We start from the raw sequence: 23,027 nt of genomic DNA, 5'->3' as shown, positions 1-23,027 counted from the left end.
AGTCTGTGGGCGAGCAGCAAGTGGAAGTTACAGTGTGCTGGAGTCTGTGGGCGAGCAGCAAGTGGAAGTTACAGTGTGCTGGAGTCTGTGGGCGAGCAGCAAGTGGAAGTTACAGTGTGCTGGAGTCTGTGGGCGAGCAGCAAGTGGAAGTTACAGTGTGCTGGAGTCTGTGGGCGAGGCCACAGTGGTCAATATGCTAAACCTAAGTTACAGCAGGGAGAAAGTGTAGCTCAGGAGTAGAGTATTTGACTCAGATCAAGAGGTCCCTGGCTCAAATCCAGCTGTCCCCTAGCTCTTATGCTTTTATCCCCTGAGCCAGCTGTTGTTCTGAAAACTTAGGAGGAAGGCAACGGGCGCTGCCACCCAGCCCTCTGGTGCTGACTCAGTCCCTCTCTTGTGGCTTGAGGTGGATGTTTGTATTATTATATGACTTTAGGAACCCAAAATAATGTGAATCTTGGGGGAAAGCATAGCTCTGCAACGTGCTACATCAAATAGGTGTGCCAAATACTCCCGCCTTGACCTCGGGTGGTAAGGGCCTGCTCAGATGTTGAATGTGGACTGGACGATGTGCAGGGCAGGGCTGATAAACTGCATCCCAAGATGGCAGAGCTCTGGTCTAGCAGCAGGGCTAGCGGCTGCATCCAGCATCCGGCAGGGCTGCAGTGACCCCTGGCCAGCACACTCTCTGCTGTGACCTTGCCGTGATTCTAGGTTCACACCTTCCCGTCAGTGCTGTGAGCTCCTGGTACTGTCAGCGATGATTTCATCTGTTTCCATTAGACAAAGTCAGGTTCTAATCTTGTGCCTGTGTCTGTGACTAGAACGGAAGTTGGTACCAGGTGTGATTTGCAAGCAAGAGATCCTCAGAGAAATGGGTATGTGGGAGGACACTGGAGTTGCCAGATCTAATTGTACTGAAGTCAATAAAAATCCAGCTGGTTCTTCCTGGATGGGAATCCAGCAGACCAGGGCTCACAACAGCAGAACAGCTACATACACTGGTGCCTGTGATTGGCTGAAATGGAGCCCATTGAGGGCAAGAGACCCAGCTGCCATAAAACAGGAGAAGCTGCAGGTAGGGAGCCGATTCTAGTGCATGGAGAAATACTAGGCTAGAGCAAAGGCCCAGCTTCTCCATGCAATGTGTGGAAGGGCTCCTAGAGCTTCCAGCATTATGCTGAGAGAATCTTCTCTAAGGCTCCCGCATGTCATAGCAGAAAACCAGAGGCAAAATTGGATCTTGCAGTTGCTGCATTCAGTTAAATGCACAGCCTCCCTGGGCTCTCATGTGAAGGCTGGGGCATTTTTCAGGAAACAACAGCAATCCAAGAACTGTAGAGAGCATTTACGAAAAGATGTGGAGAATTCACAACAAACATCCAAACAAACTCCAAACTCTGCCAAATCTCCATGACAGCAAAAGCAGCCTCCTCTCCCAGCTGATGAAGCATCTCATAGAACGCCCAGCAGCCCTGGCCCCTGCCCACCAAATGCCAAAGCTGCCCACTCATTGTAGTAACAGAAAATACCTTGGGGCTTTCCCACCCATCAGGACCCCTGTGCCACAAGTCTGGAATCTACATGGCCTTTGACTATAGCAAGGGACAGACACCACGTGTCCCTGTGGATGTGTCTTGTCAGGGAAGGTGCCCAGTTTGCCTGTGTTCTCACGTGCCTGGGGCCGTGGCTCAGCCACTGTAGGGAGGGATTCCTCATCCCAGTTCAGAAGCCCCTTTGGGCCTGGGCTTTGGACCCCCAGAAAGACAGGCTTACGCCCAATCCCTATCCCTCATATGTGCTGACCTGCTGAGTGACGCCTTCTGAGACAACTGGGCTGCTCACCAGGAGGACAGCTTCCACCTCCCCTAGGGTCAGCCCTGCAGTCCAAGGCCTTGAATTTGGCCTTGGGATAAAAGAGAGGAAAAGGTAGAAAATGGAAAAAAAGGGCCAGGCGGGGTGGCTCGTGTCTGTAATCCCAGCACTTTGGGAGGCCGAGGCGGGCGGATCACCTGAGGTCAGGAGTTCGAGACCAGCCTGGCCAAGATGGCAAAACCCCGTCTCTACTAAAAATACAAAAATTAGCCAGGCATGGTGGTGCATGCCTGTAATCTCAGCTACTTGGGAGGCTAAGGCAGGAGAATAGCTTGAGCCCAGGAGGCGGAGGTTGCAGTGAGCAGAGATCGCGCCATTGCACTCCATCCTGGGCTACAGAATGAGCTCCATCAAAAAAAAAAAAAAAAAAGGAAAAAGAAAAGCAAAATCCAGCCATCGTCTAAAGGGTGAGGGTGAGGGTGGGGTGGGGGTGGGGGTTGATTTTAGAATAAATGTGCATGAGGAAGAGGCAAAGGAAGGAGAGATGTAGTGGATGGTCATTCCAGCAAGAAGTGATGTCAAAGCTCATGCACTCAGCTTGAGACAGAAGGAAGAGAACGGACCACACAGTACAGAGGAGGCTCTGGGACTCAAATGAGGGGTCAGTGGGAGAGGGACAGAGCCAATGGCCAGAGAGCGTTGGTTGGTATGAGATAGGTCTGCCAGGACATGGGACCTGACCTGGAGTAAACAGAAACTACTGTGGGTTTCAGGAGGATCCCTCCCCTGAGCAGGCCACATGCTTAGGCAGTGTCCATTGGGAACTCATCTGAAGTGGGTTTCTAGCTCAGAGGAAGAGCATTTGCCTGCAGGTCAAGAGGTCCATGGTGCAAATTTAGTGCCTCTTAGTGCTAGACTTTCAACTGGAAGTCAGTTGGGTGATTTCTGGGGACCGGGTCGGGGGAGGGGGGGGCAGGCGGGCATCTCGTTGGGCCTGTTGAGGGCTCAGCAGATGGGGAGCGGGAGCAGAGGGGGCAGCAGGCCTGGTCATGTCTTGCCCAGGGTGGGGTTAATAGAGAGAGCCCGAGACTGGCCATGTGGAATTTGGTTGTGACCAAATTGAGAGGAGCATGTGATCCAGGACCCACTTTGGTGGTTAAAAGTAAAACAGGGCAGGGGGCACCTGGATTTGAACCAGGGACCTCTTGATCTGCAGTCAAATGCTCTACCCTTGAGCTATACCCCCAGGCTCAGGATAGGGTGTAATTAACACCCTTTTCATGGGTTGACACACCAAGAACAAGACTCAGCTCTACAGGTTGGGATGTCCAGGCCAGTTCTGTCTCTCTGAATTCTGGCCTCCCTCCTGTCACTAACACTTCTTTTCCCATCACTTCTGTGTGGACCTGGCTGAGGACACCCTGGTGGCCTTGTTGACCTTTATGACTGGAAAGACCCTTCAAGTCATCCCGATAATTCTCTTTGACAGTAGCAGTTGTTGAGCATCATATGAGGTGTGCTAGACTGGGGACAGAACTCTAACTGGGTGACATCACCTTCCCATGCACTGCAAGGAGGCCCAGTGCCTGTGTCTGGGGCTTGTATTTGACATACAATACTGTTCATGATAATTTGCCAAGTGATAAGCAAATTGCTTTTGTAAAAGAAAGTTACTTAAATAATAATACTCAGTATTACAAAACTGTGGCACATATATACCATGGAATACTATGTGGCCATAAAAAAAGAATGATAATAGATCAATAGTTAATGGTAACCCCCTGGGAGCAGGTGAAGAGACCAGGGAGCGAGTGGGGGAATCTTCTCTTTTCCAATTTATGTGTGGCAAGTCAAATGTCCATGTTTCCAGCCTTCCAGGTACTGAGCCTTCTGGGTGGTTAAAAATAAAAGAGAGAAATTGATAAAATATTCCCCAGGAAGTCTTCTCTGCCTCCTGCAGCTGGCATTGTCCTAATTCCTCCTCCTTCTTCAGATCCTCCCAGGCTTTCTCTCATCCAGTTTCTCTGCCCCGTTCCTTCCAGGCCACTCTCATCCCTCCCGGTGTTCAGCCCCTCCCCTCTGATGCTGTCACTCTTTTTTCACACAGCAGTTGTCCACTGTCCACCTGGCTGGAACATCACAATGGGGGTGGTGAGTCTGAAGGCAGAAGGCACCCACAATGGGCCAGGGGCATCCCTGCTGCCTGTGTCCTGTGGCCAGCACCCAGGCCCTGACCCCCTGTCCCTCAGCCACGCTTGAGTTGAGTCCCACGGCACCTCCTTCCACACCTGCCTTCTCCACCCTGACCTACCCCCTCCCCAGAGGCCTCTCAGATGGTGAGGACCTAGTATAGTCAGGTAGTACCATGCCCAAGGAGGTGTATAAACTGTGCAGGAATCAGTGAAAATAAAAATGCCAATGCTGCCCTCCCGAGTCAGCTGGGGCTTACAATCGGGTCAAAATGATGGTGTCAGCATTATTAAAGGCAGAGAAAGGTCTTTCTAGTCATACCTGGAGGAAGACGATCAAGGAAGGGATAAGTCCCCTGCTCAGTGATAAAACCACATATACAGCAAGAGAAATAGACAAGTCGTTTTCCCTATATGAGGGAGATGGCTGAGTTGGGATGGGGGCAGCAGGGCAGTTGCTAGGAAGCCCTCCTGAAGAGCAAGAAAGAGAGCAACTGATGCAGCTCTTGTACGATTCCAATGGCCCCTGTATGAAGAAGGAGGAATCTGAAGGCCTCTCTGCCTGAAATGGTCCTACGACCCCAAGTACCAGGCGAGCTCCTGTCTTCTCAGTCTGGGTCTCACTGTGGTAACCCTAAAAAGAGTCAGTGACTATCCTTGGGGGATGGCTTCCTGCATTGAGTGTGCCCGTGGAAGTAGCCAGCCGTGTGCAGCTCGTGCTGGAGCGAACGTCAACAAGGAATCGACTGCACACCGTGGTCACCCTACCCCAGAGTCCCCTCTTCCTCCTACATTAGAATTCCCCTCGGAAACTGCCCTAAGCTTCCAATAGGGAAATTACATAAATTACTCAGACCAATGTGCTAACTGTAAGAAGACTAGAAGGTTAGCAATAGTTGGAGTCCTTATACCAGCATATAGACAATTGCACATGGCACGGGAACTCCAGGCATGACTGACCTTGCCAGGGGGTGGCTCTTCACAAAACCAGAGGTAGTAAGAAGACCTAAGAGGCCAAGGAAGTAAAAGTATAGATGAAAAGAAGGCAGTTGGGCAAATTTTCCTGTCAAATTTCCCTGCCTCACCTTCTGGAAACTATGCAGTATTGTCCTCAGCGAGGAAGAAGAGAGCGGACGGGCAAGCCTCTTTTGTGATGGCAAGTTCCACCTTCATAAAAGAGAACTTGTTTCCTCTGGTGGGCATGATGTGGTGAAGACTGGCTCCAGGTGTCCCAACGTGGCAGTCTAGGGCATATCTAGGACTATCTAGACTGTCTAGATAATAGAATCTCTAGAATGATCTTCTCTCAGGGGGTCCTAAAAGGGGTTGGGAGAGTGAAACACACACAAGGTACAGACAGAGGCAGCCCAAGGAGACCACAGGGATCAGTGAGAGTTTCCTGGGGCGGGAGTCACTACCTGCCTCATCTCACTGTGCAGAAGCCTTAGCTGGGCAAAGGAGGTGAACTCCAGCACCAGCTTCTATGGCTAAAAGCGACAGTAGGTGCCCTGGAAAAAGCCAGCAGAATGGCCACACTACCCGAGAGAGAATTTTTCACGTCAGCCCCAATGGGATACACAATACTTATGCATAATAACTACCACAAATATTTTACCTTACCAATACACCATGAATGAAACATCACTTCCTCAAGGAAAGCGTCCTTACCTCCTGCAATCACTTTGATATCCCAGTAATAGTCTTATAATACCCCTGCATCTTACCATCTAGTATTTCTCATATTTTCCATTTTTAACTTCTGTGAACATTTGTACATCTTGATCTACTCCTCTAGTTTCAAGAGCCCATGTCTGTTTCACTTGCCATTGGGATAGGTTGTGTACGGACATGGGCTTTCACTCTGGATTAGATGGGAGCTATTGGAGGATTTCTTGCAGAGGAATGACATAAGCTGATTTCATCCTCTGGCTGGCCTGAGGGCACTAGAGGACATGTATGGAAGCAGGGACACAAGTTCAGGAAGTTGTCACCATAACCTGGGTGAGAGATGATTGTAGCTTTGTCTGATGGTGGAGGCAATGAGAAGTGGTCAGATTTTGGATATATTTTGAAGCAGTGTGAACAGGATTTGCTGATGATTTGAGAGCAGGGTGTGAGAGAAAGGGAAAAGTCAAGGACAATGCCAAGGTTTTCTGTCCTGAGCACCCGGTGGGATGGGGTGGCCATTCTCTGAGATGGCCATTCTCATTGCAGCAGAAATGAAATTTGAGGGGGTGGTGGAAGTCAGGAGTTTAATCTGTGATGTATTAAATTGAATCCATCTGTTAAATGGTCTAATGGAGATATCAAAAATGAAGCTGGAGTTTGAAGGGGAGGTGTTGGCTAAAGGTATAAATTTGAGGGCCATCAACCCATTAAAGCCGCAGGATGGAATGAGAGCACTGAGGAAGTGTGAGTGAAAAGAAAAGTGGTCTAGGAACTAAGACCTGGGCCTTCGAATGTTTAAAAATGGGGACGTTAAGGAGAAACCAGCAAAAGAGATTGAGGAAAAGTGGCAGAGAAGTACAAAGAAAAAAACAGAAAAAGAGTGACAGCCCCAATGTCGATTGAAAAAAAAATGCTACTGAGGGCTTGAATTAAAGATGAGAATCACCCATGACACATCGTCACCAAGGACTGTGACAAGCACAGTCTCAATGAAGTGGAGCACTTGGGTGGGTGTTCTCCTGGGAAGCCCTCCTGACCCTCCTGATGGGTGGGACCCCTGCCACATGCTCCATGGCACCTGTATGTCTATCAAAGCACACACAGTTTGCCATAATTGCTGCAAAGATGTGCCTGTAGGTTTCCCTGTATATCGTGAATGGCCAATACATATATGAATATGCTCAAATGTGTCAACAAAAAAGACAGGATATATTGATGAAATGAGATCCCAGGGAAAGCCAAAGGATAGTTAAAGAACACAGGATGTGCTCTAGAGAGGAGCAGGCAGGCTTTTCCTCTTAGCCTGGAGGGGATGAGGAGAAGGTGAAGATGCAGAGCAGCAGAGGATGCTGGGGGGCCTCCATGGCCTTGATCTTCTCAGATAGAAAACAAAGTCTTCCAAAGAGAATAAAGGAGGTAGGGTGGGAATCATTACTTGGGAAGAAGGGCAAAGCATGAACCAGGCACTGTGGGAATTGGAGAAGAGGTGAATTAGAAAGGAATAGAATCATTGCTCATTAGAGAGAGGCACTGGTTGAGGTCAAACTGGTGTAGATTTGCAGTGGGACCATTTGCCTGGCTCTACAATTTACTCCAGCAAAGACTGGCTCCGCCAGAGCAAAGATGGGAAAGGCCAAAGGCTTGTGTATCCCCAGAAGCAGAAGGGCTCATGAGAGAGGTAGATAGACCACAGGCCAAGCTCTCAAAGGAGCTGGAATCATGACTGACAGGCCAAACATGGGATCAATAATGGGCAGGCAGATAGCTGAGCCCCAAGGTGGCCCTGGGGTCATGGGAACAGAGAGAGGTAGACAAGATTAAGGTCAAAATGAGGATAATGAAACATTTTTGGTAACAGTAAGAACATGTAAACATCAGAAAACGTGTCATAAAAGGACTTCTGATTCTAAGATCTTGAAAGGGAATAGTCTAAGTGATGATCAGCTTTGGCTATGAATGCTGAACACCCAAAGTAACAAAGGATGGAAGCAAAACAAAAACAAGCAAACAAACCAGAAGCTTTCTTTTCTCCCACATAAAAGTCCATAGCTAGGTGGTCCAGGAATGGCTTTCCATAGGGTCAAGAACCCGATTTCTTCTTTGTGGCTGTCTGGCCGGCTTGGCTTTCATTCCAGCATGCCATCACCCAGATTAGCATCTCATTGACCTCCCAGCCAGTAGGAAGGAGGAAAGACAAGCCTCTCCATATAAGAACACCCATCACTTTCACCTGCATCTCATTGACCAGCCTTCTGCCTGTGGCCTCACAGCTCCAAGGGGGTCTAGGAAATGCAGTTTTTCTTCTGGGAAGCCATGTGCTCAGCTGATAACCAAAAGGCAGGGTAGAAGACACTGGTGGAAAATTCTGAACCTCTGCCTCACCACACACCTTGAGAGTCGCAGTGAACGGAGTTTGTGAACATTCCTAGAGCCAGGAAGATGAAAATCTCGGGAGGCCTTAGCATTGGAAGCACATTACCTTGGAGTTTGACATTCCCGAGGATGAAAGCAGGAGGAGGTGAGGAAAATACGATTGTTAGCCTAGTTCTAAAAATTTCCACTAAGTTTGTGGAGAAGACATGAATGTGGAGAGGAGAGCGTGGTGAAAGGAGACGGCTTTGAGAGAGAAGCAGGGAGGGATGGTGGAGGAGCTGGGGTTTGGGGGCAATGTGGAGAATGAGGCTGAGAAGATGACCCCACCCTCTCAGTTCTGGAGGTTGAAGGGGAGGGATGGCTTCACGGGAAAGCTGGCCTTCAGGTGTACAAGGAGGGATAAAAAGGCAGACTCGCAGGGCAAGGTTAAGGAGGAAGGAGACTGTTTATAGAGTAGCTGGAGGGCTGGCAGGCTTGGGTGGAGGAGCTAAAACAGTAATGGGGATACAGGAAGGAGGCTGCCCCGAGAGACCATTTTCACTATCAGAAGGCATTGGAGGGCAGGGATGGGAAAGGGGCAAGTACCCAAGTTCTACGCCAAAGCTCTAAGTGTTTGTGAAACTGGAACAGCAAAAGCCACTTCTTAAAAAATGTAAGTTTTTGTGAGTACAAAGTGGTATATATATTTACGGGGCACATGAGCTGTTTTGAAAGAGGCATGCGATGCAAAATAAGCTCATCATGGGGATTGAGGTGTCCATCCCCTCTAGCATTTCTTGTTTGAGTTACCAATGCCACTTTTTGGAGGGAAAAAAAGTACTAAGTAAAAAATTCGAATATCTTGTTAACAAAAGGAATCTGCTTTAAGGAAAAGAAAATTATGAAGCACGTCACCAAAGATAAAAGAAGTTTTGTTTTCAGGCTCCTACATCTTATACTAAAAAGAAAGGTCACAGGATACAGAATATTTTCAACTCAGAGGAGTAGAGCAAAGCGCCATTTGCTAAATGATCAAATTAGACAGAGCCTCAAGTGACACTACACTTGACCAGGCTCTGTCTTCAATGCCTGCTTCTCTGTTGTGTTTTCCTGCCATTCAATGTAAAGATAGTAAGACTTTCTAGCTGTCACATAGTTTTATTACAAGAACCTGTTTTTAACCTATCTAAAGTAGAAACTTCTGTTGTTCATATAAATCAGAAGAATTAATAAACATATTTTAGGTAGTTCTGAAAAAGATTCATGAAATGTGATTAGTGTAAGGGATACTAAAAATCATGAATTGTGCTTCTGAATTCTATGCTGTATAGCTGAACCTCCATGAATTTTGAGATTTTGTACCAAAAAAGCTGTTAGTTCTCCAAAGCATAGAACGCCGTCACATCCTTTAGCTTTTGAGATGATTGATATAATTCAATAATCCCTTCAGCAGAAGTTTGCTTTTAAAGCTTAAATATGACATAAAATTGGCTTTGATAGTTACAAAATTTAAACACAACATGGAACTTTACTTATATTTTAACCTGTTGACATTTCATCCTCTGCAGACTCACTTGGCCTTATAAGGGCTCACTCACTGAGCTATAAATCCTCGTGGTTTGTCTTGGAATTAGAAGACCAATATCACCCCATCCCAGGGGGAATGCCTGGATGGAAAAGGGGGAAAAATTAAGACAACTAGGAAATGCTGAAACAGCCTTTGTTCCTGGAAGATGCTGTTCTGGTCCAGTTTTTTTTTTTTTTTCTCTCCAAAACAGAGTCTCACTCTGTTGCCCAGGCTGGAGTGCAGTGGCGCGATCTCGGCTCACTGCAACCTCCGCCCCACTGCAACCTCTGCCTCCCAGATTCAAGAGATTCTCTTGCCTCAGCCTTCACAGTACCTGGCGTTACAGGCACGTGCCACCATGCCCGGCTAATTTTTGTATTCTTAGTAGAGATGAGGTTTCACCATGTTGTCCAGGCTGGTCTCGAACTCTTGACCTCGTGATCCACCCACCTTGGCTTCCCAAAGTGCTGGGATTACAGGTGTGAGCCACCGCACCCAGCCCCAGGTCCAGTTTCAAGTACTGTACACTTAAGTGTGAAAGGAAAATAAATCTTGGGGCCCCCAAATCACTAACCTGAAGGGAAAAGTCAAGCTGGGAACTGCTTAGGGCAAACCTGCCTCCCATTTTATTCAAAGTCGCCCCTCTGCTCACTGAGATAAATGCATATCTGATTGCCTCCTTTGGAGAGGCTCATCAGCAGCTCAAAAGAATGCAACCATTTGTCTCTTATATACCTGTGACCTGGAAGCCCCCTCCTTGCTTTCAGTTGTCCTGCCTTCACCTCAAGTTGTCCCACATTTCCAGAACTAACCAATGTACATCTTACACATATTGACTGATGCCTCATGTCTCCCTAAAATGTATAAAACCACCACATTCTGCCCTCACCATTTGCTGGTTCCAGAAAAAATGAAATCTTTACCCTAGTGTCTAATAGAAAAGAAGTTAAAATGTAGGCACTATTTAAAATGTCAAAATTGAAAAGCCAGAGGGGTTATCTGGATTTGAACTGGTGTCCTGTTGGATCTGCAGTCCAATACTCTACCCCTGAGCTATACTCTATCCTGCTATTGTGTGGGTTAATTAATATCTTTGACTTTTATAGTCATACCCAGATTACCAGGAACCTATGAGTTGCCACTTCAAAATAGAAGCTCATAGGAGCTGCCAGACCCACCTGAGTGAAAACTCATTGACCTTGTGCATAACAAGAGGCAGTCTCTCCTCCTCAGATACCCCGGATCCTGTGTCTTCCCTGCCTTGAGTCCCTGGGTTGTGGCAGCAGCCTGGAAAAGCACTGCTAGAATGACCTTCAGAGTCAACCTCTAGTGCCTGTCATGGTGGGCACCTACAAAAGAAACTCCGTGGGACTGAGGTGTCTGTTCTAACACACTTAATGACAGAGTTGGGTCTGGCTCTCCTGGCCCAGTATTCCATTCAGGGCACTTTCAACACAACTGCAATCTAGGACAAAAGATGATTCTTCCAGCTCCACTTCTTCAGTTAATACACATGGAGAATGATGGAGAAGGAGCAACTCCAAGAAATAGTGAGAAGGTGGTAGCTGAGTAGATTTTGGAATCCCCAAAAGCCTTAAAAGGACCAATGTTAACCTAGTTTCAAGGACCAAAAAATGTTGCAGGAGAACAACCCCACTTGACTCTTTTCATTGTTTTTTTAAGCGACAGGGTATTATACTGTTACCCAGGCTGGAGTGCAGTGAAACAGTCATAGCTCACTGCAGCCTCCAACTCTTGGGCTCAAGCAATCCTCCCACCTCAGCCTCTCAACTAACTGGGACCACAGGTGTGTGCCACCATACCCAGTTAATACTTTTTATTTATTTATTTTTTTGTAGAGCAGACGTCTCACTACGTTGCCCAGGCTGGTCTGAAACTCGGGGCCTCAAGCGAACCTCCTGCCTTGGCCTCCCAAAGCGCTGGGATGAGCCACTGCATCCAGCCTCCCATGTGACCTTTCTGATGGCAAGCAGAGCCCTGTCCCTCTTAGAAGGAACACGTGGAGTAACACTTGGGTTAGCTCGTTTTCACCTCCTCAGCTATACCAAGGCCCTGCCTCTTCTCTTGTCACAGGAGCTGGTAAACTGTCCCTTCTGTGAACTGTCTTTTCCCCCTACGGGAATTTTCTCCTTTACCCACAGGCCTTTTGCCTTGTAGCCCTGGCAACCTTCTCAGAAGGCAGCAAAGCCAACCACTCCTCTCCACTTCTGGTCCGAGGACCTGGGAGACACTGAATTCCACAGTGATTTCTATGATGATGTTAAATTCCTTCAAGGGACACACAGATGGTCACTTAAGTCCAGACTGCACTTTGCCCCACTGCTCACGTCCTCCAGGACACACCATGGGACACACCATGAAAGCCATATTGCCATGGAGATAACACCTCTGTCTCCTCAAACAGGAATAAGCCCCTTTTCCAAGGTAATCCGGGAGTAGCTCTTCCAGGCAACATGGCAGGGACTTGCCAACACATTGTGTCTTGATAATGGAGGTAAATTATCATGCAGGGTGACCCGCAAAAACGCCACAGTGAGAGAGGAAGCAGTGGTCTTCTACTGGGTCCCGTATCAAGTGGTGAAAGGAAGGCTGGACTCAGGGACATTTGCAGAATGATCTACTCCAATCTCCTCACTTTACATGTGAGGCAAGGGCCGACTGAGTTGCCCAAGGATCTCGACTGGTTAATGACAGAACTGATTCCCAGCTCCCCCTATAATCTCCCTGGTGCGCATGTCCCAGCCTAGACAAGGCTTGGGTATGTTTGATGTCCCTGCTGGCTTTTTTTTTTTTTTTTTTTTTTAATCCAGGACATTACAGTGAAGCTAAGGAAGCTTCAGAGTGCCTTTCCTGCACCAGCTCTGTGCCTCCTTCTAAATTTGTAATTTTATGAGGCTTTTTCTTAATAATGTTCTTCCTGATTACACAAGCTTCAGACCCATAAAACACGAGTCCACCCCTAGGAGAGGAGATGTGTTACTTGAGAGGGGAAGGAATCATGTGGAAGAGCTGAAGGGGGAAAAAAAAAAAAAGGAAAAACCTGGGGCAGGTCCAGGGACATTCTCCTACAGCTCATGGGGTGAGTAGGGTGATTTTACCCTTTGTGGGATTTACTCCAAAAGACAAAATGATGCCAAGGGCTCCAGGCAGGAAATCTCTAAACCCCTTCATTTGAGGGACAATCGCCCAGAGATGAGAGGCATCAGAGAATAGCTAGGTTGTGCCTGTGACCCGAAGAAGCAAGTCGGACACAGGAGCATTGGCAACACTATGAGTAAGGTCTTCCCCAACCCGAGTCCTGGGGCAATTCCATTTTTATACACAAACAAGAATGCAACCCGGATGATGCCCGGGCTGTACTCACCGTACAGCCCACGCTGATGAAGAGAAACTAGGGGAGAATGTTCAGATCCCGGTCCCTAGGCCCGGCAAGCCCCATAGACTCCGCACCACATGTCGCAGGTTCCCCAAGCTGGAAAGATCCCCACTCAGCCCAGGAATCTGAAAGGCAATGCGCCTCTGTAACCACGTGGGGGCCCCCGTCCAAGGCGCCCTCCATCCCCAGCCTTTTAAGGACTTTTAAATTTTTATTTTTCTCTCCTTGTTTAAAAACACTATCCTTGTTATTGAAAAATAAAAACATGAATTGGAAAAATAAAATGCGTAAAAACGGCCTGTGCTCTATTAAAGAAAACTACTTAGTCTATGTTGACATATGTATGCTTCCAAACTTTCAAAACTATAGATACACATATACACAGTATATAATGCTACATATGTCATATATTGTTTTAAAGTGTTAATTTTAAAACAAAGACAGGATCGTTCTGGACAGGCTTTTACTCTTAAAATATCATGAACATCTGTCCATACCAAGTTCTTCCCCAAAATAATGTTCAATGATGGTATTGCGTTCCATTGCTCACGCCATTAAAAAATATTTACTGTAATAAACACACGGTAGAAAATGCTAAGTGGCGTCTACTGGTATATTCCTATTGTTGGAAGTATTTATTCCACTTCAAACACATATGGGGATGAGTTGCAGCTGCCCCCCGAAAACAGCCCAAACCTCCAGGCCCAGGACCTCGGGCGGCAGAAGTGCCTGTTCGGCCGCGCCGGGGCCCAGCTGGGCGAGGGGGCCACACTGCCCGAGGTCACCGGGGAGGGCCCTGCCTGGAGGCCCCTGCTCGCCCGCGGGCGCGGCCAGGCGGGTCTTATGAGGGGAACTCTTTTGGTAACCGAGTCCCTCGGCCTGGGTCGCGGGGCCAGCGCAGTGACTGCGCACGCACACTCGGCAGTCGGGAAGGGGCGAGGGGTCGGCCAGGGGTCGCGGAGTCAGCTCCGGGTCGCCGGCCAGGCGGGGTCGCGCCTGCAGTTCGCCTGCGGAGCTGCAGGTGGGGCTGTGCGGCTGCCTGCCTCCAGGAAGCCTCATGTGCCTTCGTCGGCCGCGCCGGCTCCCAGGATACAGTGCGGACCGGCCGGGCGCTAAAGGCGTTCACGCGACTGCGGCGGCGCTGGGCAGGGGCAGCTTGGGAGGAGCGGCGGCGGAGGCAGGGCCGGGCGGGCGCCGCCTGCGGGGAGCACTGGGAGGCGGGCCCTGCGTGGGGCCGCGCGCAGCAGCGGCGACTTTATCCGGGCCGCGGGGGACAGCGCAGGGCCATGGAGGAGGCGGCCGCAGCTCCGGTAAGGGCGACCAACGCGCGCACGAACTCGCGGTCTGGATTCCCCGGGCGACCCGGGCCCGGCACGCGGGGGCTCCGGGAGCCGGGTCGTACTACCGCGCCTGGGGCTCCGGGGAACAGGGCCGCGGGGTCGGCCGGGGCCTACTGCGCTTGCCGGCCGGGCCCCCCACTCCCGGCCGAGCCCGAGCGCTGGCGGAACGGTTGTCCCCGCCCTGGGCCACCCCACGCCAAGTTCTTTGGCCCCTCCGGGGCTTCCTGCCCCCGCCCCAGCCGCTGAACCCTACATCTGCGTCCTCCCACTCGAGGCTCCTTTCTCTGCCTGGCGCTCGGCCTGTGGGTCCCTCCCCCAGCTCCCCCCAGCGGCTTAGCGGTATCTGGGAGTTGTGCGGCTTCGAATCCGCGTATACAGACACCCCTCATGTGCCCAGCTCCCCAGGGTCGGCGCGGAAGGGAATATAGAGTCAGATACTGCACGAAGCCCTGTTGAGGCCTTAGTCTGTCCTTCTGTCCTCACAGCAAGCCTGTGGGATGGGTACTGGTGTTATCTCCGTCAAGCAGAAGAAAAACCTGGGGCTTAGAGAAGTTAACTTGCCCAGGCTCGCACACCTGGAAGTGTGAAAAGACACACAGTGGCTGTGTGTTCAAGGACCAGGCAGACAGGTACGCGGGCAGTAATCGTGCAAAACAGAAAGGAGTGAGTGCTGGCGCCCAGGTGGAAGCTTGCGGTGGGCTCCGGGGGAAGGAGTGTCAGGGGGCCTCTTTGTACCGCTGCTCACCCCTCCTGGCCTGATGCTCTGCGCCTCTGTGATTTGAGCCGGGCTTTTAGGGAAGGCTAGGATTTCAGGCCCAGCTAGACCGGTGGTGCTTTCAGGGAGAGAGGAGTGCCTGGGCAAAGGCGCAGAGAGACGGGACAGTGCAGGGCGTGTTTAGGCACTGAAAGGAGTCCATGAGCCTGGAGAAGGTGGTTTTGGTTTGGAGGCAGTGAGAAAGGAGTCTGCAAAGAGAGACTAGGAAGGGGCTTGCATGCCCGGACTTCATCCTGCGGGTGGGCGGCCAGTGAGGGATCGGGCTCCTCTTACCATCAGCTCCTCTCAAGCAAAGAGTTTCGGCTTCCCGGCAGGAGTGTAAGGACAGCCCCACATATTCCAGCCACTAACAAGCTGGGCTGGAATGGGCAGCGTACAGTCGCCACCTCCCACCACATAGTGTGAAAGCCTTACACAGGGTTTCTTGGCCCCATCAGAATTGTAAGAAAACCATGTACCTTGTTATCCATCTGTAAAAGACTAATATTTTCTTAATAAAGTAGTTTATGCAGAGGTCCCCTTCATGCATATGAAAAGACTGTAATAATGCACGTGGAGGATGGGTAGGATTTCAGTGGATGGGGAGCTGGTGACCATTTGAAAGGAAGCTTCTGGAGTACATTCTTGGCGTTTGACTTCACGTGGCAGGGATTGATCTAAGAAAGGAGAGGTGAGGGAACAGTGGCCTTAGGTGGAGGGCGGACTCAAACCCAGAACCAAGCGGGCCCACTCGGGTACTTGTAGGACCACCTACTCCTTGAGAGCAAGACTCCCACTCACATTGGGGTTTTCGCCTAGAAACAGTTCGGCTTGTCCAGAACCTCCCAGCCTTGAAGACCTCTTAGAGTCCTACCTTCTTTGGGTCCTGTTTGCCTCCAAACAGCCAGACAGGCCCTTGAGTACTGTCCTGGACAAGTTTTTTTTCTGCTTCTGCTCAAACTCTCCTTTTGTCTCTATTTTTTGAGGTATCTATTCACATTGTAGTTCTCAGTGACTTTCCCTAAGTGAATCCACACTGGTTTCTAGTAGCTACTTCTTCAGTTTGCAAATAATCGGCAACCTTTTGTTGAGAAATTATTTTGCAGAATGTTGTAAGGAGGCGTTGATCCTTGGGCGTGGATACCAGGAGCTCCTCTCTGCCCTGTAGGTTCCACTTTCAGATGTGGGTGGCTCAAATAGTCCAGCTCCCCACCCAAGGCAAAATGTGCTCGTTCTTCCTTGTCCCCAGCTGTCAGTCACTGATAGGCCATGTGAATGTTTCCAAGGACAGGGAAGCCCCTCATCTCGAATTAAGATGGCTTTTGCCCATATATAAGTGTAAGTTTGTGGCATATGTCCATTTTCCTCACCAGACTGTATGTCACCACTCCTAGTACAGCTACAAAAATGATTGAGGCCATCACTTTTACCTTGAGGGGGTGGGAATTGGGAAAGAGAAAGAATCTTGTAGGACTCATGCAGTGTCAAAAAACTCTGGACTGATGGAGATTTGCAGTCATGGGGATTTTAGCTTGTGGGGAGGGGCAGATGGGAAGGGGACAAAATGAGACTGTCCTGGGGGAAGAGGAACTGGCCATTAGATTTTTATGTTTATTAAAAGGGGACATAAGATGCTTTAAAAAAAAATGAGCAGTACTCTTGTTTGTGCCGTTTCAGTGAACGAGCTGTGGTGTTTTTTTTTTTTGCTGCGTCATCGTCAATAGACAGTTCCTGTGTAATCATGAGGGGAGGTGCAGGCTGGGCTCTAGTAAATCTGCAGTTTACCATTTCCCCACTAAAATACTGAGCAATGCTAAGTCACAGTATACGTAGCAAAATTGCACTGAGTGCCAGGCAAGTGTCAAGGACCGTGGTGTGAAAAGATGCAATACCATGTTCAGGGAGCCCACAGTGTAGGCGTCGGTAGGAAATTACTGTGTAGGGTGATAAGCACCGTGATAAGGGTCTGCATTGTGCTGCAGAGGCCTGGAGTAAAGGCATCCACCCAGACATAGACCTAACATACCCAAGCAGGTGATTGCCAACCTGAGATCTGGCATGTGGTGCAGGATAGCCCCACTTGTCCACACATATGGACTCCCAGCCCAGCTCCCCCGTGCCTAGGGAGAGAGGGGCTCAATGAAGACGGTGGATGGGATGAATGATGCCAGTTTCTCTTTTGTTCCTGAAAGATTTCTCCGTGGACGATGGCAGCCACGATTCAGGCCATGGAGAGGAAGATTGAATCGCAGGCTGCTCGCCTGCTTTCCCTAGAAGGTTGAACCAGGATGGCCGAGAAGAAGCTGGCTGATTGCGAGAAGACAGCCGTGGAGTTCGGGAACCAGCTGGAGGGCAAGTGGGCCGTGCTGGGAACCCTGCTGCAGGAGTACGGGCTGCTGCAGAGGTGGCTGGAGAACGTGGAGAACCTGCTGCGCAACAGGAACTTCTGGATCCTGCGGCTGCGCCCGGGCAGCAAGGGCGGAGTCCCCTAAGGTAGCCCTGGGGCGCCCTGGGGTTGGGGAGGCTGCGGGCCAAGCCTGTGAGCGTGTGGGTGAGCGAGTGTGACACTTGTGGTTTCAGGTGCCTATAACATTTGATGATGTGGCTGTGTAGTTCTCTGAGCAAGTGTGGGGCAAGCTGGAGGACTGGCAGAAGGAGCTCTACAAGCACGTGATGAGGGGCAACTGCGAGACGCTGGTCTCTTTGGGTGAGGCCTGACACTCGTTATTGGATTTTGGAAGTCCCTGTACTTCTGTCTCCACGTGGTTGTTTTCATGACAGTGATATGTAAATCACCAGAAGTATTGACCTTGAGAGTTGTTACCTCCTGTGAAAGATGAGCCCTGGGTGATGGAGTTAAAAGCTCCCTTCGCCTTGTGCGCAGGGCCCCAGAATGCCAAGCTGGGAAAAGTGGTGGCTTCTCTCCTGCACTGGTCCTGGGTGTGGACCTTTCTATTGGTGCTGACTTGGGGCGGGGTGGACCCCTCCTGCTCTCAGATCCAGTAAGTAATCGACTCACATTTGAGGAAGACTCTTTCTAATTCAGCCTTCTTCTACAGATACGCGTGGCCCTTACGGCAACATGCCTTGAGTCAGTGGAGAACATGGGCCAACGGTGCTGCTTGCAGCTGACATTTTCTTCATGCCTCAAAACTTTACTTCCCTCATTTTCTTGGGCTACTGCTGCTCTCCTTGTTTGATCTTGCTCAGGAAGGGCCTGGATTCTGTTTCTTCCCAGGCTGATTTCCTCTTCCTGATGGTTTCTGTGTGACCCTGGAGCCAAGGGCAGTGAGACCTGTTAGGGCAGGAGCAGGTGCAGACATGAGGTTGTTTCATCAGCACAAATGCACTGCTGTTGAACGTGCATGCTCTGTGGCAGTTTCTTCACCCCGGCACTGTTGACATTTGGGACCAGGTGATTCTGTGTGTCGGGGGCATCCTCTGCATCGTAGGATGTTGAGCAGCAGCCCTGGCCTCTACCCTCCAGATGCCAGTCACCTCTCCCCCAGCCCTGAGCACGACACCCAGAATTGTCTCCAGACTTTGCCAAATGTCCCCGGGGAGCAAAGTTGCCTGTGGTTGAGAGCTACTGCTCTATGACAATCAGGAGATTTCGTTTCTAGACCATTGTTGGTTTTCCGGGCTGACTGTCCTCAGCTATGACTGGAACGTGACAAAAACTAACCTTCTGTCTTTCCTCAGACTACGCCATCTCCAAGCCCGAGGTCCTCTCCCAGATTGAACAAGAGAAGGAGCCCTGCAACTGGCGCCGCCCTGGCCCCAAGATTCCAGATGTTCCTGTGGACCCCAGTCCAGGTAAGGGCTAGGAGAAGGCCAGGGAGGCATCAGGTGATGTGCGGGAAACAGAGACGGAAAGGCCAGGAAGGGTGTGATCTTTCCAGAGAGAGTCGAGGAGAAACATGAAACTTACAGGTTTTATGTTGAGTTTTTTATAGTTGAGTTTTAATCTCTAACTTAGTCAGCTAACGCTCCAGAAACGAACACTTTCTATCAGGGAAACAGGTGGCAAACCTAATCTTTTAGGAAGAAACAAAGGCAAGGCACAGGTTGAGGGAAGGGAAAGGAGGACACTGAAAGGGAAGGCAGGAGCATAGTGGACCTTTGAACAACACAGGGGCCAGGGGCGCCAGCCCCCAGTCCCACGCAGCTGAAGATCTGCGTCTAACTTTTGACTCTCCAAAAAGTTAATGGATAGTCTCCTATTGACCAGAAGCCTTGATACTATGAACAGGGAATAACACATATTTTGTATGCTCTATGTGTTATGTATTGTATACTTACAATAAGCTAGACAAAAAATGTTATTAGGAAAATCATAAGGAAAAGAAAATATATTTACTACTCATTAAGTGGAAGTGGAGCATCATAAAGGTCATCCTCCTCATTGTCATCTTCAGATTGAGTAGGCTGAGGAGGAGGAGGAGGGGTTGGTCTAGCTGTCTCGGGGGTGACAGAGGCAGAAGGAAATTCACTTACAGGTGGGCCTGCAGAGTTCAAACCCATGTTGTTCAAGGGGCAGCTGCGTATTGAAAACAAAATTAATTCAAAGCTTTGCAGAGTCAGCCTTGCTTCCGAAAACCAATGTCTATTTATTTATTCATTTATTTATTTTTGAGACGGAATCTTGCTCTGTCACCCAGGCTGGAGTGCAGTGGTACAATCTCAGCTCACTGCAACCTCCGCCTCCTGGGTTCAAGCATTTCTCCTGCCTCAGCTTCCCGAGTAGCTGGGATTGCGGGTACCTGCCATCATGCCCAGCTAATTTTTGTATTTTTGTAGAGGCAGGGTTTCACCCCCGATGTTAGCCAGGCAGGTCTTGAACTCCTGACCTTAGGCCATCTGCCCGCCTCGGCCACCCAAAGTGCTGGGATTGCAGATATGAGCCACCGCGTCCGAACTCAGCCTTAATTTAAGCCAGTAGCAGTTGTAGAACATAAACACATTGGCCAGCCTTATGGTTCAGTATGATTAGAAGCACACATTTATTTAAGTTGTCTCAGATTTCCCTGGAGCCAGTCAGCACCTTTGAAAGTTAAGGGAAGGACAGATGGACACAGGAGAAAAACCAAATTTCTGAATTGGAGACCTGCTGGGTCATTTGACCAGGGAGACCACATCTCTGCAAGGCTCGACCCCTGATTCCTCCAGAAGACCCGCCCTTGACCGTCCCACCTGCCTTGGTTTTGCCTTTCGTCTGACACTGAGAAAGGTGGTGTTCCACAGAGGCCCTCCTGTGCTCCACTTGTGTGAAAGTAAGTGCATCCCCCATGTTCGTCATCTCATCTCAGTCAGATTTGCACTTTCCTAAGGGCAGAAGCATGTTCCGAGCTGGCTGCTTTGCCAGTCGTCATCAGGACATTGACAGTTTAGTCCTACAGATGCATTTTGAGAATCTTCTAGATGTCAAGGACAGTGCTGAACACTAGAGGACAGAAAGATGGCCAAGGACAGATACTTTTGGGCTGGAAAAGAGGGTTAGAACCCGTGTGCGTCCCCAGCTTCCTAGCCTGGGTGGGAGGTTCTGGGTGGGTGGGTTTGGTTGTATTTACACCATGTGTGGAGGCTTCCCTCACTTCCACAGCATCATTAAATGAGAGGAAAGAGGGGCCTGGAAATATGCTGGTTGCTGGTAAGACCCCGTAACACACTCTGGCTGCATCGTATGATGTTCAGCAGCATCCGTGGCCTCTACCCACCAGTAGACAAGATGAGTAGACACGAACTCCACTGTCCATCCCGAGCCTGTCGGCAGGGATCTCTGTGGCCTTTATCCCTGTCCCCTTTGTCTGAGAAGCCAGGACTCCCAGCTCATCCCTTGCCACATTTGGCCTGACCCATCCCCTTGTGAGACCTCACCTCCCCTTCTCCTCACCTCCTGCACATCCCTCCACTGAGCCTTGTGGGACTCAGGGCTCAGCAGACCCGCCAGGTCCTGAGTGTTCCCTGCTTGGACTGAGCTCCAGGGGACTGCAGCCCTCTTGAGTGCTTGTCATCCTCTTCCCTGCCTCCATCTGAGCCCAGGCCCACCAGGGACAGGGTCCTCGCCTCTCATGATTGCGTCTCTGCCAGCCTCACTCCCTCTGTAGGGACCCTGCCTTTGGGTCTCAGGCCTCGTCTTTTTTGCTGCTTCTGCAGACCTTCCCTCTCTTCTCATCGCTCTTCCTGCCCTCAGTCTTGGCCATGGCAGCCTTCTTGTGGATGGTCCTGTGCCACCTCCACCCATCCCACAGCCATCCATGACTATGATGACAGTGACTGCACCACAACCACCATCTCCATCTCCAGCACACCACTCCTCAGCCGCTTCCTGCCGTCCCTTCAATTCCCTCTCTGGTGTCTTGATTCCAGCAGTTTCCAGTCTTTTAAGACCTGCAAGCCATCGACCCTGCTGCCTTTTCACTGCCCTCTCTCCTCATTTCCCTCCATACCCACCATTGTGGTCCCCCTTGCACACAGCCCCAGCACTCTCGCCCTGTGTAGTTCATTGTATCCACCTGGTGAAATCCATCGGTGTTCTGCACCTGCAGCCAAGCAGCTGCACGTGGCTGCAGAGAACCAGGTAAGCTGGCTGCTGGGGTCACGTGACATCCACGCCCAGCGACTTCAGTGGGCGCTCTGCCACGCAGCCACACTGTGTTTCCCTAGCCTAGGGGCCAGCATACTGTGGCTGACGGCCAAATTTAGCTCATCTGTTTCTGTATAGGCCACAGCTGAGATCGATTTTTATATTTTAACCCCCTTTTTTTAAAGAGAAATACACCACTCACTCGCACAGCCCTCCTCATGCCATCTGCCTGCACCTGTGCCCCCTTCTCTGCCTTCAGTCCTGTGACTGCTAAACTGTCGACTCTCCAGCCAAAGCCCCACTTCCACCTGGCGCTGCATCCCACCCCATGCCAGCTTCTCAAGGGCAACACAGTCAGTCCTGCCTTGACCTCTACCCCTACAGCCACGGCCCACTTCTCTGCTCCGCTTCGTGGCAGAGCCCCTTGGGGACATCTGTGCTTGCCGTCTCTTGCCTCTTCCCTCCTTCCACCAAAACCTCTCCAACCTTGGTTACCAGGGCCCTCCATGGTGCTGAACGGTCTGTCTTCTTACTTGGCCTGTTCGTAACACTTGCCATGTTGCTCACTTTCCTCTCACCTGCCACCCACCTTCACTGCTCTTTCTTCACAGGTTCCTGTTGCCCTGTGGAACCTCTCAGCCCCAGAGTGCCCTTGGTTCTCACACCCCCTCTCTACTTGCATTTCCTCACTCCCATCGTCCCCTGGGGTCTTGGGGCCACATGTACCATCTAGGAATGTGTGCATTAAACCTGGGTTTTTGCCCCAAATTCCACACATCTAGCTGCTTGGCCTGCATCTCCACCTGAGTGTCTCATAGACTTCCCCGTAAACATTCCCAGAGCTGAGCTCCTGTCTTCTCTGAATAGCCTACTCCTCCCACATTCTCCCCAACCCAGTAAATGGCAGCTCCACTCTTCCATTTGCAGGCAAAACCCCAGGAGTCCTCTCTGACCTCCTCCTCCACATCCCCATCCACTCCACCAGAAACCCTACTGGCCCTCCCTGCCAGGTTTGCCCAGAGTCTGTCCGCACCTTGTCCCCTCCAGTCTGACACCCAGGCTTATCATCTCTTGCTGAGGTTGTTGCCAGCCCCTGCCGTGATCCCCCGGAGTCTCGTCTCAGCCCAGCGGAGTAATCCCTTTTAGACCCAAGTCCTGGCTTTCCATCTGACCCACACCGTCGGCTCACCTCCACTTTTCTCTCACTCTGCCCAGCTGCACCATCCCTGGTGGTGTCCCCTCCGCCCTGTGCCAATACCTTCGCAGTGCCCTCTGCTGGGAATGCTCCTCAGGCAGGTCCCACCTGCAGGCCTTTCCTGTCATCAGCACTGCAGTCCCTCCCGACCCAGGACTCCGGGC

At 50.4% G+C, this 23,027-nt stretch overlaps 1 protein-coding gene, 1 non-coding gene and 1 pseudogene across 2 annotated transcripts; 2 read left to right on the top strand and 1 right to left on the bottom strand.

The window, feature by feature from the left end:
* Window positions 1–2,989: 2,989 nt before the first annotated feature.
* Window positions 2,990–3,061, bottom strand: TRNAC-GCA (transfer RNA cysteine (anticodon GCA)). Its single transcript has one exon. It is a non-coding gene; the product is annotated as a tRNA-Cys (tRNA).
* An 8,394-nt stretch (window positions 3,062–11,455) lies between these two features.
* Window positions 11,456–12,651, top strand: LOC134761694 (uncharacterized). Its single transcript, XM_063725809.1, has 3 exons — window positions 11,456–11,691; window positions 11,770–12,036; window positions 12,123–12,651. Exons 1-3 carry the CDS (start codon window positions 11,575–11,577, stop codon window positions 12,357–12,359), a joined length of 621 nt encoding a protein of 206 aa, XP_063581879.1. The 5' UTR covers window positions 11,456–11,574; the 3' UTR covers window positions 12,360–12,651.
* Window positions 12,652–14,073: 1,422 nt separating this feature from the next.
* The window catches only part of LOC100939227 (zinc finger protein 746-like), a 72,402-nt pseudogene continuing 63,448 nt past the window's right edge, over window positions 14,074–23,027 (top strand).

This window comes from Pongo abelii, chromosome 6 (assembly GCF_028885655.2).
Source record: "Pongo abelii isolate AG06213 chromosome 6, NHGRI_mPonAbe1-v2.0_pri, whole genome shotgun sequence".
NCBI lineage: Eukaryota > Metazoa > Chordata > Mammalia > Primates > Hominidae > Pongo > Pongo abelii.
Note: the sequence above shows the minus strand (reverse complement) of the source record. Positions and strands in the feature narration are given on the sequence as shown.

Coding starts and splice junctions, on each gene's coding strand:
- LOC134761694 (XM_063725809.1), top strand. CDS start 11,575: ATGGCAAGCAGAGCCCTGTCCCTCTTAGAAGGAACACGTGGAGTAACA. Junction 11,692..11,769: donor TTCTCTTGTCACAGGAGCTG/GTAAACTGTCCC, acceptor TTTGCCTTGTAG/CCCTGGCAACCTTCTCAGAA. Junction 12,037..12,122: donor GAATAAGCCCCTTTTCCAAG/GTAATCCGGGAG, acceptor ATTATCATGCAG/GGTGACCCGCAAAAACGCCA.